Source organism: Bufo gargarizans, chromosome 3 (genome assembly GCF_014858855.1).
Source record: "Bufo gargarizans isolate SCDJY-AF-19 chromosome 3, ASM1485885v1, whole genome shotgun sequence".
NCBI lineage: Eukaryota > Metazoa > Chordata > Amphibia > Anura > Bufonidae > Bufo > Bufo gargarizans.
Genome location: NC_058082.1, coordinates 513,871,897 through 513,891,385, shown reverse-complemented (window position 1 = coordinate 513,891,385; position 19,489 = coordinate 513,871,897). Strand labels below are relative to the sequence as shown.

At 40.7% G+C, this 19,489-nt stretch overlaps 1 protein-coding gene across 5 annotated transcripts in view; it reads left to right on the top strand.

Moving 5' to 3' along the window:
* The window catches only part of CNKSR2 (connector enhancer of kinase suppressor of Ras 2), a 414,221-nt gene that overhangs the window by 67,578 nt on the left and 327,154 nt on the right, over positions 1-19,489 (top strand). For all 5 annotated transcript variants that reach the window (XM_044283965.1, XM_044283964.1, XM_044283963.1 and 2 more), the window contains exons 2-5: positions 6,694-6,857; positions 7,328-7,530; positions 11,625-11,693; positions 17,166-17,253. In XM_044283965.1, coding sequence (XP_044139900.1) covers positions 6,694-6,857; positions 7,328-7,530; positions 11,625-11,693; positions 17,166-17,253 — 524 coding nt within the window. The remainder of the gene's footprint in view (positions 1-6,693; positions 6,858-7,327; positions 7,531-11,624; positions 11,694-17,165; positions 17,254-19,489) is intronic.

The following is a 19,489-nucleotide window of genomic DNA, read 5'->3' as shown; positions in this document are numbered from 1 at the left end:
GAACTGACCCTATCTGAATTCAACACAGTGATTCAGTCAGAACAGCACAGCAACAAATAAATATCGGTCACAGCAAATACGTTAAACTCTGTGGAACTGTAGATCCCAAAATATCAAATAACATAACAGCTGCTTCAACAAAAGATCCCACTAAGTTAATCATATATTTATTACAAAAAACCTATAGACCAATTAATGAAGTGGTGATTGATGCGTTAAAATAGGAAATTCATATATGTCCTGGTCTGTGATGTATACCGCAGGACCCTCACGGTTAGTGTATTACCTAAAATAAATAAAATATCTCTGGAACTTTGAGAATAATATTATAAAAGCCTTATAGCTGCCTAATAAAAAAATAAAAAAAAACATGTTTATGAATGTACAGTAAATCATGTGTTATGATCTTCTTTGTAGATCTTCCTATTTAAATACAACACCTTTTTGGTGTAAATAAATTCCAATAGCTATCCACGAGATGGGTGAGATATACGGTATAATTTGCTGGGTCTAATCGTAGGATTGTGTTGTGTAGATGATGAGCTTTTAGATAGAACACATGAATTCTGCTGTAATCAAATATCAGTGATTATGTTGTATAGTTTCAGTAGCGTTATGGAACAATTCCAATAATAATGTGCAAGATATATGAATGTATATCTATTTGGGCTGGATGTGATCATTCATAACCTTACATTGCTTAGATAATAGATTTTTATTAATAGTCGTACAATGCAACCAAACCTTATATGCGGTAGAGCTGTCTGCGCTTCAGAACGCCTCTCAGCGGGCAGCATTAGAAGAGCAGAGCATGTGTCTTTTTTGCTGACTTCCTAGGTTTTCCACCATTGACGTAACTAGAAAGGACTTTGAATGGGAAGGCAACTTCTTTGCAACCTTCACTCCTGTGGCTAGTCAGACGAGGCCCGGCGACCACTCCGTCCGTTTCCTAGTGTCACTGTATAAAATTTAATTGTATAATACTGTTGAGGGAGCCCTGAGAATAAAATCTTTTAATCCTCATCCTGGATGGGCCCCTTCTGACTTGGGGCCCCAAAGCAGCCGCTTCCGCTATAGCTACGCCCCTGTTTGCCACACTTCAGCTGGCTATATTGTGCCAACTAGTGCAGCAGATGCGTGTCGCTCTCAGCCAGGTAGTGGGTCTCCAATTGATGTAGCAAACACGTATCGCTTACTTTGGACTTAGTTGCTACGGATAATGTTTGCACTTGAATGAAAATAAATGTGAATGATGAAGTAGTTACCATCAAATACATCCTCTCAAAATTCCTCCAGTGTGTACAGAATATAGTCAAACGTGTTTCGAAGCCGTCTTGGCTCTTTCCTCAACGTCCTCAATGGCAATGTATGTTGGAATGCTTATATGCCTTCCCTTGTATGCAGACCAGGTGTCAGTAACAAAGATCCAGATAAAATCCAGGCCAAACAGGACATATTTAATACTTTTAATGGTCTGTTCACACTATGTATTTAGCTTTAATCTTCTGCAATCAACATTCACAACCACAGTATGTCACCACAAATAATCACAAAGAAGGTATCGGTGACAATAAATACAAATAATATTGCATAAACTTATAAAAATAAAATACAAATTAATAATAAAGTAAAAATATATAAGATTATAAATAATCAAATGTGGTTAAGGTCCATTTCCTCACACCAAGCTGCTGTCCGTGTGCAGGATATACAGAAAATACACTAAACTCCGTGGATCTAAAGATCCAGGAATAAACAGAAAACTAGAACAATCTCAGAATACCAGAATCTTGGAGGAATTCGCAAACATTATACCTGACAACCTGTATGGAGTGAGGCCTGAATATAAATAGTCTCAAGCATCAGCAACTCCACCCTAATCAACCATGCAAAGCCAGGCAATAGAATTGTCTAGACTCAGATGCAAGCAATTGTATAGCAACTGCCCAAAGTAGTAACTAGGCGCAAAGACCACTGCTGCTTGTCACACTGCCACACCTGTCACTTTGATGGATCTTAACTGCATTGGTCAGGCCCTCACACTGAGCAATTCGACAAGGGAAAATGCTCACGCTGAAGCTCTGAGCAGCTCCGGAGTCAAATGGGAACAGGTTTTATTGTCACTGTACAACAATATCATATCCGGATGGAGACCAGTAATATTTGTGCATCAGCGATTTACTGCATGCCATATCACATGGTATACTTGCTGGGACTAGAAAAACAAAAAGCATACTGTGCCAATACTCTCACATGCCAACATACTGAATATTTTATTTTTACATCTTTATTTTGACATTCTTTACACATTTTCTAGAAATTTACTGGTCTAGTTCTACGTGAAATATTTGGTTCTTTGAGGTATTTCAAAGCGATTGGCCCATTTTACACATTGATCGCTAGGATATGCCACCAATGTCAGATATGTGCAGGTTCCACCTCTGCGCCTCTCTTTAGAACAGGGCTCCCAAAGTGAAAAAGAGCACACTGCGCATGCGTCTCTGTTTAACCTCTGTGAGAGTTCTGGAACCTCTGCTATTTTCTGCACTCCCATAGAAGTGAATGGAGGGTGGTCACCCTTGCAAAGTGTATCCTCATTCATTTTGGGGGTCCCGTTCTAGCGATGTGCTACCAATGGGTGAGATCGACCAACCCCTTTAATAATAGTAATCCATTTATTTGAAATTTAAGTAATTGTCTAATATGCCCTGCAAAGTGACTGTAGAGATTAAGCTTCACTTTAAGGCTATGCTCACACGGCATAACTTTTGAAGCTGAAAAATAGCTGATACGTAGCTGATTGCAACAGAAACCAGCCTCTGAAATCCAGGTGCTTCTTTTAGTATATTCACTTTGCAGCAGCATTATCGGCTTTGTACAAACTCGCAAAATTCATGCCGAATAGCAAAGAAGTGTATTTGGAATTTATTTAGGAAAAATCAGCTTCTAAAACTCTTCAGATAAGTGGCACTTTTGAAAACCATGGGAAGATGTTTTCAAGCATTTTAGAAGCATATTTCGGAGAGTAAAATGAGTATTTTACACATAGAAATAAGTTTTCCATTTTGTCATGTGAACACGGCTTAGGAATTTACGTGCCTGAACATTATTTATATACTGCCATAATTCTATATAATGGAAATTTTAATCCTAATCCATGAATAAATGAAACCATAAATTCCAGATCTAATTAATTTATATATATATAATATTCATATATGAGCTTCATGGCTTAATCCACTCTATGGACTGTTGACTGTGCGAGAGTTGTGGTTTCAGGACTGATGAGACATTCAGATACTCACTCCTGAATTTGCAGAGACTCTCTCTAATTTTCAGAAACCGTCCAGGCAAATTTGGGCTGTCGCTGGCCAAAAATGGGCATGACTTATTTAAGCACCAACTGTAAGTGGGTGGTTCCAGCATGTTTTGGGTATTTCCAGGGGTGGGTCTTCCGTTCCTCTGCTTCCCTCTGCTCTTGGGTACTTCCACAGACACTGAATCAGTACATTGTCTATATGACAAGGATGCTCAACCTGCGGCTCTCCTGCTGTTGCAAAACAACTAGTCCGAGCATGCCCTTATAGCTGTAGGCTGTCCAGTCATGCTGGGAGTTGTAGTTTTGCAACAGCTAGAGGGCCACAGGTTGGGCATCCCAGGTCTCTGGCATGCTCGGGAGCAGAAGGAATCACAGAAACAAGTAGAAGGGTGTCTGTGGAGCTCCCAGGCGATTTGGCAACACTTTTGGGAGTTCAGATGAACTCCACTTTTGCTCTTGTAGATTAGTTAGTCTGTATTCTATAAGTGGAATTGAGACTTCAGTATCCCATAAAGATAAGAGAGGACAGTAATGAAGAATAATTTAATTCTCACCTGCACAGTATTTTTCAGATTATGACACTATATTGATGAGTTGGTAAACCGTTCACTCTGAAAGGGTTATCTGGAATTAAGAGTATAAACAGTGTTCCTCTTGTCTAAAGGCTATGCAAGTATTTGAAAGGGAATCTTACTTATTTGAATAGGGTTGAGCTGCAATACCAGATACACCCTATGGCTAAGCACTTCTGAAAAGAAAGCAGACCCCTTTTTTTTTCGACAACCCTTAAAAACAAAGTAAACTTAATTTGGTTAGGTAAACTCCTAAAAGAATTTTCAGTACCTCTGAGAAGGCTACTAGTGGTAAGGCTAAAGTGACATCTACAACATCCTATTTAATTTTGAACATTCTGCTTTGAAATTGTATCACCTAACGAATACTCTAAATGTACAGTATATACTGTATTTTAGCCTTGCTTTGTTGTGCTGTTGCTCTGGGCTGATTTCAGCAGAAGGGACTAAGGGAGTCTTATCAGATTTTTATGACTCATTAGCACCATGGGCCATGGTTTTGAGCCATTTCCAACATGCCCTGGTGTGGTGTCTAATATTTGTCTAATTTTACTTGCGTCATGCTCTGCAATCAATAATATGTAAAAACTACATCAAGAAAAACTCAATGTGAAAATAAAAATGGTCTGGTAGGGTCTGGATGAACAAGCTGGATTATGAAGTAGTGACAAAAATGTATATAAAACAGACTTTTGAAAGTAGAGACCTTGTTCGCACAGCCCCGCTTCTCTTCTTTCTTCTTCTTTGCTGTGCAGGAGGAAAAGGACCTGTGGTGACGTCACTGCGCTCATCACATGGTCAGTCACATGATCCATCGCCATGGTGATGGATCATGTGATGGACCATGTGATGAGCGCAGTGATGTCATCAAAGGTCCTTTACTCAGGTCCTGAAAAAAGAAGACTGAAGAGAAGCCGGGCTGCACTAACAAGTGGATTAAGGTGAGTTACAACATTTTTTATTATTTTTTTAACCCCTCCAGCCCTATTTTTACTAAGGATTCTGTATTAAAAATGCTATTTTCCCTTATAACCATGTTATAAGGGAAAATATTTACATCTACACAACCTTGAACCCAAACCTGAACTTCAGTGAAGAAGTTCGGGTCTAGGTATCACATTCAGTTTTTTATCACACGCATGCAAAGCGCATTGCACCTGCGCGATAAAAACTAAACGACGGAACGCAATTGCAGTCACAACTGACTGAAATTGCGTACCTACTCGCGCGGGTTTGCCGTAATGCACCCGGGACGCATCCTGAGCCTTACATTTAAAGGAGTTTTCTCTAAGGCGTGGCATACTACTAGGGCTAAGCATTTTTGGTTTGGGTCTGCAGTGACCACCCTTGATTACTAGAATAATGTGGAATTAGTGTTAAAAAATAAATAAATAAAAAAGGCCAATCGGATCCATAGCACTTTCTGGTGTTCAAATGGTTATCCTTCAAAAAGAAAATTTGAACAGCTGCTATGCCTTGCATGGGAATGCCATTTTTCTAACACTACCACCCCTGGGGTGCTGGGGATCAAGTGCTTATTGCCAAATAATGCCTGGTGGAGTGGGTTGTATGTGCGCGCATAAATTGAAGCTCCTGAAGTGTACGTATATAATATACATGTGACATTTTATAATACTGGTGTCTTATGTAGCAGAGGGGCCTTCAGGCCACTGCAGACAACATGCTGCTACCTCCATACCCTCTTCAGCTAAGCCTCTGGTCTTATGAAGAAAATGGTGAATCAATATTTAAAGGAATGAGTGCACCAATATATCAAAGCTAGTTCTTTATGTTGACAGTGAGAGATTTTAGGAATCTGCTGTAACTTACTTTGTAGGTGCTCTGCAGTAAAGAACAGCAAAGAAACTGACACAATGAGTGACAACATTATTCCTAAACCACAAATATCTGATCTGGGGAGTACCCAGAGAGAAGTCCTCATTCAGTATGACATGGGTCATTCATACAGGTCAACCCTTTTAGGTCTCATGCACACGACAGTTGTTTCATTCCGTATCCGTTGTTCTGTTTTTCATGATTTTCTGTGGACCCATTGACTTTCGATGGGTCCGTTGAAAACTCGGCTAATGCACCGTTTGTCATCCGCGTCTGTGATCTGTGGTTCCAGTCCGTCAAAAAAATATAACCTGTCCTATTTTTTTCACGGAAACCGGTTCGCGGACCCATTCAAGTCAATGGCACTGAGAAAAAACACGGAGGCACACAAGATTGTCTTCCGCGTCCGTTTTTTTCCTATCATTTGCATGACAAACTTGACTTAGACTTTTTTTTTACTTTCCATTATGTCTGGTGATCCTCCAAAAATAAAGGAAGACACACAGAAACAAAAACGAATCACGGAACAACGGAACCCCATTTTGCGGAACGGAACACAACAACGGTCGTGTACATGAGGCCTTAGTTTGTGGCCACTGTCACACCGTCAGTATTTGTAAGCCAAAGCCAGGACTGGGTCCAAATCAGAAAAGAAGCGCAAATATTTACATTATACCTTTATAGTCCTTTATAGTGGTCTACATGGGATAAATCAACTTTGAATATGACTGTTTCAGTTGTGACTATTTTTACTTAGTATTGTACACTCTGCACTTTATGCTTTTAGAGACTATATGATTATGTATTTGGTTCTGTACAGCATTTTATGAGCCGTGCTAATCCTGAAGTTCACATGTTGCATTATAAAGGGACTTTACTGTTTTTTATTTATTTATGTTGGTTTTAAATGAAATAGATGTGATTGCATTGTCAAAACACTTCAGCACCACAATTATCCTCCATCAGGTCTGGACGACTGTCTGCAGCAGTATATCAAAAACTTTGAGAGGGAAAAAATTGCCGGGGACCAATTACTTCGTATTACTCATCAAGAACTGGAAGAACTGGGAGTCACAAGGATTGGACACCAGGAACTCATTTTGGAAGCAGTAGATTTGTTGTGTGCATTGGTAAGTAAAATATTATATATTATTATATAAAGATTTTGCATAGTCGCTGGTTTAAGGGGGTGTCCAGCTGTTTAATGTTTTATTTCGTTTAATGCTCCTCATTGTGTAAAATAACAAAATAAGTCAATGCTCACAAATTCTTCACCGATTCCCTGTCGCTCCCATTCCAATGCTTTCTGATGTCCTTCTTCAGTCTCTGCTAAGTGGTTCTTCTCAACATGTAGGAAATAACAGTTCTGTCTCACTGGCAGAATGGTCATTGACTGCATGTCAAGAGGGACCTGAACACTGGGCCTGGCTGGAGAACATGAAGTGCTGTACTTGGCTATCTCCAGCAGTCCCATAGACATTAAATGGAGCGGGAGTATGACATGCTCACCCACCACTCCATTCAAATAAGGGACATGGGACCTATTGGTCTATCTTATAAAAGTTGCATTAATTATTCTCAATTTTTTTCTTTCTTTCAGAACTATGGACTGGAAACAGAAAATCTGAAAACTCTTTCACATAAATTAAATTCATCTGCCAAAAATCTACAAAATTTTATAACTGGGAGAAGGAGAAGTGGTCATTATGATGGGAAGAGCAGCAGAAAATTACCAAATGACTTCTTGACATCTGTTGTAGACCTTATTGGTTCAGCAAAGAGCCTCCTTGCTTGGTTGGACAGGTAGGATTTCCATAGGTTCACAAGTGTAAATATGTTTGATGAAGGCTTTAGAATAGTGTTTCTGATTGTTTCCAAGTGCCCCTATTCAAATGAAATAAATGAGATCAAAGTACCCGACTATATATAGAGAGCAGCATGAGGATATTGCCCACATCTTCTGGTAGACACGTGTACCACAGGTTGAGTACTGTGGTTCTAGGTTGTGTGTCACCTATCTATTGATAAAGTGAGAATATTTGACTTGTAAATTGTCACCTGTATTGTTTTTGAGGTGCCCGGCTTAAAAGTAATCATTATTGTGATGACACAACCCCCAGGGCTGGATTTACTATTTGACACCTTGTATAAAAAGAATTATAGTAAATTTCAGCATTGTCAGATTTTTATAAAATTATTAGTACAGTATCTATCTGATTTAAGACCAAATTAAAATTCTAATATAAAATAGGTTTCTATTATTTACATCTGGATTATTGGGTGCAGGATTAATGGACAAACCTCTGCTGCGTCTTGTAACTGTTGAACAACGAATACTCATCTGCTGCTATCCACTTTGCTCCGGCTCCCTGCTTCCAATCAGCTGTCTTCTGGTCCCTATCCTGTAAACTTTTGAATGGATGGTGTCACATGCGCTGCTTCAGCCAATGACCGGCCTCAGCGGTGTTATATTCTCAAGTGTCATGCGACCCAGCAAGGTGCAGGGGTCTGTTAAAGACCCCAAAGCTGGACAATACCTTTTAAAGGATTATTGCTGGCTTTAATATTTGAGAAAGTAGTGTTGCTATGTAGGCTACTTTCACACTGGCGTTTTGGCTTTCAGTTTGTGAGATCCGTTCAGGGCTCTTACACGCGGTCCGAAACGGATCAGTCTAATTCGAATGCATTCTGAATGGAAAAGGATCCGCTCAGAATGCATTAGTTTGCATCAGTTCAGTCTCCATTCTGCTTTGTACACCAAAACTCTGCTTGCAGCGTTTTGGTGTCCGTCTGATGAAAACTGAGCCAAACGGATCCGTTCTGGCACACAATGTAAGTCAATAGGGACGGATCTGTTTTCACGGACACTGACTTTTTAATGGACTTCATGACGGATACAAACTGATCCATTCTGAACGGATGCAGACGGTTGTATTATCTGAACGGATCCCTACAAAACACCAGTGTGAAAGTAGCCTTAGGGTAACTCAATAGGGCAGATTTAGCAGTACATTTATGGAAATGTTTTACCATAAATACGTTTGAAAAATATGTTGATCTTGCTGAATGTTCTGTTTATGAAGCCCTAGTGCCACTTCTGCTGACAAAAAAGTCGCTGGGTTTCAAAGTCTAATGGGAGAATTTTTGAAACACCATGCACCAGTTTCTGGTGTCAAAAAAGGTCCGAATTTTTTGTGCAGGCTCTTTTTGCGCAAAAAAATTACTTCCTGCCACTCTAGACCCTTTTCTAGTGGGTGGAGATTAGTGGAATGAGACCGGCCACGACAGCCCCAACTATACAGCTGCCAAAGCTTTAAATTTCTGACCCATAGACATCCCAAAGATGCACCAAATTTATTACATGCCCTGCACCTTTTAATAAATCTGGTGCTTCTTAACATAGTGCACTTCTTATTAGGACTGGCATAGCAAACGCTAGTCTTAATAAATTGCCATTAAAGGGGTTCTCCAGTTTTTTACAAAATTTTCCATTTTTTTATTTATTTTGTTGCTCCCGAAAAAAATATAACATGTACTATTCTTGTCCGCAATAGTGGACAAGAATAGGCATTTTTATAGGGGTGCCGGCCCGGTGTATTGCAGATCCACAATTTGCCGATCCGCAATACACTACGGACGTGTGAATGGACCCTAAACCATCTAGATATTTTTGACTATTGCATCACTGTTCCAACTAATATACTTTGCCAGAATATGTGGAACATTTTTGCACTTTATATACGGATATAATCTACATAACTTTGCACAATTTTCTTATTTAGCGCTAATGCTAGTTTGCAGCCTATATTATAGCCTAGAGCTGCATTCACAGTAGGGCTGCAGCTATCGACTATTTTTGTACTCAAGTATTCTATTGATTAATCCAATGATTGAGTACTCTAATAACAAAAAACTAATAAAAGAACATTTTTCTTTATAAAAACTCAGCTGCTCCTATGCCATCAGCTGCCCCCCCAGTACTATCAGCTGTCCCCCCAGTGCCATCCGCTTGCCCTCATTGCCACCAGCTTACCCCCCCCAGTGCAACCATCTCCCCCTCCTAGCCATGTCCCCACCGCCAGCAAAATAAAATACTTACCTCTCCTGTAGGAACGCCTCTCCCCAAAAAATTTGCATCAGATTTTTTTTTTGTCGAATTACTCGATTCAATAGAGTAATTGTTTCAGCCCTAGTTCACAGTTCTGCTGGTTGTTATTGAGAACAATCTTCACTGTGGTCATAGTACGCAGATTACTGTACAGTGAAAATTGTTATGCTTGATGCATCAAGGAATGCTGGGAGATTTCAGTTTTAAACACAGTATTTCCTTATGAGTGCACCTTTGGATACTAGTGTGTACATAAGAATCCCTGTAAGATTACTATTTTAATTCTATATGCCAATGTTAAAATTGTGTTCCAAAATGGACACCTTAAAGGAATTTTCCAGTCGTTAAAAAATGATGTGTAGATGGTTTACATGCAGTAGAGTTAGTCTTATAGGCGGAATTCTTCTGTAAATCTCACACAGGTGACAAAGCCATGCTCGAAGTGTTTATCTCCGGCGTGTGTGAGGTGCTCTCTCCTTTCTCCCTGATATACAGGCAATCACACATCACATCCCTCTTACCTTCAATGTTCCCTGGCTCTCCTCCTTCCTCTCTGTCGGGATTGTGTTTCATATGCTGGGGAGCAAGTAAAGCAGAATCATTAAAAGGATAGCAGAGCATTCAGGAAATGACTGCGGCCATATGTTACACATTGTTATAGTGGGGCATGCAGTCAGCTGTATATAGAAGCCACATCTTTGAGAGGGAAGAGGAACTGTAGTCTATCACTTTGCAAAATGAAAATGTAAAATAACTATTTCTAATCTATGGTGGCGTGATCTGTGAGCATTCAGCCATATGGAAGTATTGTTGTATATTTTATAAGCCTGGAAAATGCCTTTTAACATTTTTGTTAAGGAATTGCATAAATGTCAAGTGGCAGCTGGGTCATTTTGTATTCTGTGCACAGACCCATTAGCTGAAATAGAGCTTGATCCGACTGTCTAAGATCTCAGGCACAGTCCATAATACAGTTCCCTGCAGATTATCAGGTCACACTTTAATGTGTGAATGGGGTCCTCCAAGACTTAATGATGGGTTATTCTTAAGATTGGCCTTAAGTGTTTGATTGTTGGGAGGCCAACATCTGCTGCCCCTACCACTCATTGCGTAGTCAATTGTAGTAAAACAGCCCTGGGTGCCCAGCGTCTCACGTATTCCTTACAACTGTTGCTGGGTTACTAACTGCAATGGATGGAAGGATGGTTTAGGTCTGAATTGGTTCACTTTTGAGATGTCTGTATGTACATAATCCATACAGCTCTACAGTACTGTCTAGGTACAGTAGATTGCCTGAACGTCTATATAGTGCATGTATCTCTGTAAGAACACATCTGATAAATGGTCTGGATTGCCCCATACATGGAGAGATCCAAAAAGTTGTAATTGGAATAATGGCATACTTGGAGAGGATTTCTGATCCAGGGCAATTCTTTTGTGCATACTAAATAAATATAGATAGGCATTTTATAATAATTTGTCTGATCGAATGTTGGCCAAATCCCATGAAGATAGCATTGTGTCATATGGTAGAGTGCTTGAAAACCCATCCAGATCCACTGTTTCTCCTATATAATTTCCATCTGTCCTATATGTAATGTGTCATTACAGGATGTGAAGAGCTTTTCTGTGCATTTCTAATGACTCCGTCTTCTATTTTTATCCAGTGATTTGTGAATCCATGTAAACATACTGCATTGCAGATGAGAGCAATATGTGTGGTGTAATGATTTGTAACCTTTGTTACCAGCAATCCTTCTTGTATGTTTAAGTCCTTCTCTTGCTTTAGGTATTGCCACGCTGATCAGGATGACATCGATAACCTTAAAAAAAGATGGATAGGGCATAAACTGGATAAGTAAGTGATCCGCACAATTTTTTAATCATTTAATTAATATTTCCTTTTGATATAAAATAAGTTATAGCAATGGCTGCGTTGGTTGCGTAGAACAGGCTACGCGTTGTGTACCCTGTATGCATGTACTATGTTACGTTAATTATGCATATTGGAATATTTCATGCATCACTTTAATGATTAAACCTATGAAATATTTATAGAGAAAAAGTTCTGCAGAAGATCAAAGTGTTTATGTAACATTAAAGCTGTGTGGGATTCATGGACACCTTCACTATGGAATGCCATAGTCCACATTTTGTGTGCCTTGGTCAAGTGTTTCTTTCATGACTCCTATATAATGGAGTGAGGAAAATTAGGTTAATATGATCAATCGCCATGTGATCGACCAGGAAATCGGGCTGTTCCTAACACTGAGAAGGTCTGGAGGGTTGTTGGTACCTGGGGTAAAGGTTGCAAGCCCAACACCACACCCCTACATTGCTACTACAGTGACTTTCAAATTCCTATTAGGCGTGGACATTACCTAAGCTATTGTGTAATAGTAACAATGTTTAAAATTAGGGAACGTTTTACTTTAAATGGAAACGGTCAGCAGTTTTGACCATGCTAAGGCTACTTTCACACTAGCGTTCGATCGGATCCGTTCTGAACGGATCCGCTCATATTAATGCAGACGGTGGCTCCGTTCAGAACGGATCCGTCTGCATTATATTGGCAAAAAATGGCTAAGTGTGAAATTAGCCTGAGCGGATCCGTCCAGACTTTTACATTGAAAGTCAATAGGGGAAGGATCCGTTTGAAGATTGAGCCATAGTGTGTCATCTTCAAACGGATCCGTCCCCATTGACTTACATTGTAAGTCTGGATGGATCCGCACGCCTCCGCACGGCCAGGCGGACACCCGAACGCTGCAAGCAGCGTTCAGGTGTCCCCCTGCTGAGCGGAGAGGAGGCTGAACGCCGCCAGACTGATGCAGTCTGAGCGGATCCGCATCCATTCAGACTGCATCAGGGCTGGACGGAAGCGTTCGGGTCCGCTCGTGAGCCCCTTCAAACGGAGCTCACGAGTGGACAGCCGAACGCTAGTGTGAAACTAGCCTAAACTGCTGACAGCACCAGGTAGGCACTGAAGAGAGCAGTAAAAATTACTTTTGTGGAGCTTTTATTATTAGGAGTAGTGAGAATATGAAGTTTTATTCTTTCACATTCTGTTCCTTAAAGGAGTTGTTCCACAAAAAATATTCTATGGTTTTCTAGCCAGTACCTGGATCTGAATCCTTTTATCATTATGTGGAGAAGGCCGCACATGCTCAGTTTCATCCTTCAGCTGTCTTTTGAGCTGTGATAGGGAGAGCTGAGACACTCCTCCTGAGCTGTGATAGGGAGAGCTGAGACACGCCCCTTAGCTCCAGAAGAAGAGAAACTCCCCTTGAGCTGTCAGCTTGATATAAATCTAGCAGAGCAATGAATGGGGAGATCTCTTGATCCATGTGAGGTACACAGGTGGTTCTAGCTTTGTTAGAGGCTACCATGTACTATATGATGTATGGTTTTCATTTTTTTACATTAGTCATTTGATAACCCTTTTAAGTGCTCAGGAGGTGGCGCTTCACTGTGAACTGCTTTCTGCATTGAGTTTCTTCCCTGTACTTCCCTTCTACTTTGGCCTAGTTCACACGAACGTGTGTGATCCGCGGCCGTATTGCGGGCCGCAATACACAGCCACAGTTCCGTGTATATTCCGCATCACGGATGCAGACCCATTCTCTTCAATGGGTCCGCAAATCCGGAATTGCAGAACAGCCGCACAGAACGGGACCCCTCGGAAGCACTACGGAGTGCTTCTGTGGGGTTGTGTCCCATACTTCCGTTCCGCAAAAATATAGAACATGTCCTATCTTTTTGCGGAACGGGCGGATCGCGGACCCATTAAAGTGAATGGGTCCACGATCCAATGCGGCTGACCTCCCGGCTGGCGATCGTGCATGGCGGCCCGCAAATGGGTCACACACATTCGTGTGAATTCTGCCTTTGAGTGACAGCTGTAGCGTCCAACTAGGTCTCTCTCTGGGCACAGCGTAGGGGAAGTGAGAGTCAGCGCTTCACTGTGAAGTGATTTCTGCACAGATCTATTTCACAACCACTCCCCTGTACTCTCAATGAGATCTGAAGAGGTCTTTTGGTAAGATGCTACAGCGGCCAATGCAGAGGGGAGTGTGAAGAAGCTCAATGCAGAGAGCACTTCACATGTAACTCCACCTCCATTGCACTTAAGGAGTAGAATCTGGCAGAATAAAAGTTCATGTTCACAATAATTCTGATAATAAAAGCTCCACAATATGTATGTTTATACCACACATTCCCAGGCCCTACCTATTGCTGTCAGCAGTTATGACTATGCTAAACTGCTGACAGCACTAGGTAGGGACTAGGGAGAGCAGAACAAATATATATATATATATATATATATATATATATATATAGTGAGGTTTTTATTATCAGACACCCTTTAAAGAGAATGGCCATATAATGTATCTTGATAACATAAAGAGCTCTATTTTCCAATGCATGGTTTTACATTTTATGGTTTAAGCTAAATGATGAAATTCTGATGGCCTGTAGCATCCGATAGGGGGAGTTTACTATGTACAACTTATGCTACTTTCACACTGGCGTTTTGGCTTTCCGTTTGTGAGATCTGTTCAGGGCTCTCACAAGCGGTCCAAAACGGATCAATTTTGCCCTAATGCATTCTGAACGGAAAAGGATCCGCTCAGAATGTATCACTTTGCATCAGTTCCGTCTCCATTCCACTTTGGAGACTGATACCAAAACGCTGCTTGCAGCATTTTAGTGTCCATCTGATGAAACTGAGCCAAATGGATCCGTTTTCTCTGACACAATAGAAAACTGATCCGTCCCCAATTGACTTTCAATGGTGTTCAAGACGGATCCGTCTTGGCTATGTTAAAGATAATACAAACTGATCCGTTTTAAACAGATTCAGTCGGTTGTATTATCTGAACTGTCCATGACGGATCCGCACAAAACGGGAGTGTGAAAGTAGCCTTGCTTGTATGTACATTCACCCCAATAAGTAAACATTTCTAATTCTTTAAATGGGTTGTCACTTCAGCAAAGGGCATTTATCATGTAGACAACATTGAAACAAGGCAGTTACTGATGTATTGTGATTGTCCCTATTGCCTCCTTTGCTGGCTTGATTCATTTTTTTTCATTATATTATACACTGCTCGTATATTGGGGTAATGATCATCCTGCAATCCAGCAGCGGTGGCCATGCATGCACACTATAGCTTTTTCCTATATTGTGCAAGCACGACCACCGCTGCTGGATTGCAGGGTGGTCATAACCATGGAAACGAGAAGTGTATAAGATGATGGAAAACCGAATGAAGCCAGCAAAAGAAGGCAATATGGACAATCACAATACACTAGTAAGTACCTTGCATGAACTTTGTCTATGTGACAAATGGCACTTGCTGAAGGGAGACAACCCCTTCAAGTGGCAGCTGCAATGCATTTGGAGGTCTTTATCACATAAACTGAGCTCTGCCTGCTATAAAGATTACAAAGTCAAGTCAGAATGTTGGACCTAAAAACAACGTGATAGTAAAAGATGGAAATGTACTTTAGGCCATTATAGGTAATGCTTCATTACCTATACTTCAAATAGTATAAGCCATTGAAGACCATTGTTCAAAATGTTGCCCTGTTTGGATGATTGCTCTGATGTTTGTATCAAGTTTATTTGAATTATGGAAAACCCTGCAGTATCTGGGCAGTGTCTGAAGCCATACGATGTATGCCATGAGTGTAGAACTTTCCAAGTGAGATCTAGTACGGTCTTTATTTTGCTCTAGTATTCATGGTAGAGTATGGTAGCATATCCTGGTACTGTAGCTAATTTATATTAACCACCAGCAGTAACTGAACTGTATTGGGAATGGGATAGGTCACAGACAACTTATTACCAGGTTTTCTGCTGTGGTCACCAAGGATCCGTTCCTATCCCTTTTATTTATGAAATCCTGAAATCTGCATCTGTAAGGGAGCAATCAATGATTGTAAAAGTGAGATTTTATTCTTAAAAGGGTTAACTTATGCTGGGACCCCCACTGAGAACGGGGACCCTGTACCCCTCGGAGAGCCCCGAATAGAATGGAGTGGCAGGTCTGGCATACAAATTGCAGCTCCATTCATTTCTATGGGAGTTCTAGAGAGAGATGACTCCCATAGAGTTGAATGAAGCAGCAGTGTGCATGCCTGATTTGCCCCTCTGTTCAATTCGGGGCGCTCTGAGGGGTAAGGGGTACCCATTGTAGTGACTGGTGGAGGTTCTAGTGGTGGAATGCCTACCGATATAATAGTTATCCCCTGTCCATTGAGTTATACTGATATATTAGCCTTAACAGGTTTCTCCGAGATTCTGCTATTGTTGGCCTGTCCTCAGAATAGGTCATCAATATCAGATTGGTGGGGGTCCAACACCCAGGACCCCTTCTGATTAGCTGTTCAAGGAGGCTATGTCACTCTAGTGAACACTATGGCCTCTTCCTAGGCCAGTGACGTCAGGTTGCCTAGGTGCAGCTCAGTCCCATTCAAGTTTTAATGGGGCAAAGCTGCAATACTAAGCACAACCACTATCCAGAGGATGGTGCCGTGTTTGGTAAGCTGCCCTGAGGCATCCTCGAACATCTGATGGGGGTCTGGGGGTCTTAAAGAGACATGGGTAAATAGTGTGGATTTTGTCTTAGCAGTAGAGCCCTCATATGTTTGTTGAATCTTCCTGGTCATCTAGAGCAGTGTTCCTCAAGTCCTATCCTCAGGGCCACCTACTGGTCATGTTTTCAAGACTTTCTTAGTATTGAGCAGGTGATATAAGCAATTTCTCTCCATCTGGACTTACCACAGGTTTTCATTCTGTGGGATATTCTCAAATCATGATGGGCAGGTGGGCCCTAAGGACTAACGTTGAGGAACACTGATCTAGAGAACATTGATTGCCAGAATACACTTTTTTTTTTTTCCCTGTAACTTTTCTGTTCGTTCTCCTTCTCCAAGCAATGGGGATGCTTTACCTTGTCATTCTGTTTTACTGAGAAAGCTATCCGCCCTCTCATTCCTAGCAGTAATCTTCAACAGATAAACTGTTATCACCCACTCGTTTTGGATGACACATCTGCTAGTTGATTCTCAGTAGTAACCTTGATTTCAGCCACCCTGACATACTCTATGTATAGTACATGCATAAACACAAGACATTCACTTATTAGCAATATATAGTACATTCCATAGCAGGTCACTTCTATGGCAGTCCTGTAATTGTTATGAGGTTACATATCACTGAAGGCTGTTTACTAATTTCACGAGAAAGTTATGAGAAATGTTAGTTTTTTTCGTATCTGTTTCTGAAGTATTCACACGTGCTGAAATATCTTTTATCTTCTAGATCACCATTTGCCGCTGTGACAGATTACTCAGTTACAAGGAACAATGTAATTCAGCTATGCCTGGAATTAACAACAATCGTGCAGCAGGTTTGTATGATATAGGAATATATGAATGTATAATTGATGTTTGCTGGTGTCCATGATTTTTTTTTTTTTAATTTTTGTGTGATGTTCTGGTGATAATATAATGTAAAAGAGAAATGCAACTGATTTCTTTTGTGTAGTGTCATTAGTTCTATTTTACTTCTGCTCTATGTCTACAATGCAGAACTACATTTCCCCATTATTATGTAGGAAGGATATCCCTGAATTGTTCAACCAAGCATATGTCTTTCTCTGCAGTGGGAAAACCGTGGTTTGAGGTCCTTTTGTACACCACCAAGCTTGAACCTACACGTATGCATTGGGAATGGCTTAAAGAGGTTGTTTCATCTCAAGCATTGGTGGAATATTGATTGGATATGCCACTAATGTCTGATAGGTGCAGGTCTATCTCTAGAATGGAGCACGCAAAGTGAAGGAATGGACCACACACACGCGACCACCCTCCATTAAATTTCTGTGTGACTGATGAAAATACCCAAGCACTGGCTCATCCATTTTCATCAGAAGCTTAATTTTTATGGGACGTTATTTTTGGCACTTCCATCAAAATAAATGGAGGGCAGGCACAGATGCGTGGTCCACTCTCCTTCACTTTGCAGCCTCCAATTTAGAAACAGAGAAAGAGAGAGGGGTTGTGTCATCTCAAGCATTGGTAGCAAGTCACTAGGATATGCCACCAATGTCTGATAGCTGCGGGTCCACCTCCTGGACCTGCAGCTATCAGACATTGGTGGCATATCCTAGCAACTTGCCACCAATGGTTGAGATGACACAACTCCTTTTAAAGGGGTCAAATACAGACTGGGAATTTAAAGTAGCTCTGGAAAAAATATTAAAAGTGGCCCTGTTTTGTAGTGGAGTCAAATTTGATGTAAGGAAGGGCCAACACAAAAAGGTGGGGCCAGCAATACCATATTGTGGCACATTTTACCACGCCAACAGAGCCAAATACCATAGTTTATCACAAAATACTGTCCCCTGTTGGCCCAACGGTAAATTTCCCTCTAAGGTCTGTGGCCAATCCGCCCCTGAAAGGGGTTGTCTCATCAATAGAGATTAGTGAATCGATTGTAAACTAATTGGATTCAATCTGTAATTTGTAGAATCCCAATTTTTGGTGATTCGATTCAGACGAATTTTGGGTGATTGAGATTGGGAGTGAAGGGGGGAGAAAGTGTATGTGAGAGAAAAGGCGATAGAGAGAAAAAAAGGTATGTTAACCGGTTTTGCAGAATTTTGAACAATTAGCAAATTTCTACTAGAATAAAATGCTTATCAATATGGCCTATTGGGGCATATATAAGTTGTGCTCATAAGTTTACATAGCCTTGGAGAATTTATGATTTCTTAACCATTGTTCAGAGAATATGAATGATAACACAAAAACTTTTCTGTCACTCATGGTTAGTGGTTGGCCGAAGCCATTTATTGTCAAACAACTGTGTTTACTCTTTTTAAATCATAATCACAACACAAACTTCCCAAATGACCCTGATCAAAAGTTTACATACCCTGGTGATTTGGCCTGATAACATCCACGCAACTTGACACAAAAGGGTTACAATGGCTATTAAAGGTAACTATCTTCACCTGTGATCTGTTTGCTTGTAATTAGTGGGTGTGTATAAAAAGTCAATGACTTTCTTGACTCCTGACAGACCCTTGCCTCTTTCATCCAGTGCTGCACTGATGTTGTTTGGATTCTAAGTCATGGGGAAAGCAAAAGAATTGTAAAAGTATCTGCGGGAAAACGTAGTTGAACTCTATAAAACAGGAAAGAGATATAAGAAAATATCAGAGGACTTGAGAATGCCAATCAGCAGTGTTTAGACTCTAATTAAGAAGTTGAAAAGTAGGTGTTCTGTTGAAACCAAACCACAGTCAGGTAGACCAACTACATTTTCAGCCACAACTGCCAGAAAAATTGTTCGGGATGCAAGGAAAACCCCACAAATAACTTCAGGTGAAATACAGGACTATCTGAAAGAATGTGGTGTGGCTGTTTCAAGATACACAATAAGGAGGCACTTGAAGAAAGATGGGCTGCATGGTAGAGTTGCCAGAAGAAAGCCATCACTACGCAAATGCAAAAAAGTATCCCGCTTACAATATGCCAAACAGCCCAGGGACAAGCCTCAAACCTTCTGGCACAAAGTCATTTGGAGTGATGAGACTAAAATGTAACTGTTTGGACACAACCATAAACGCTACATTTGGA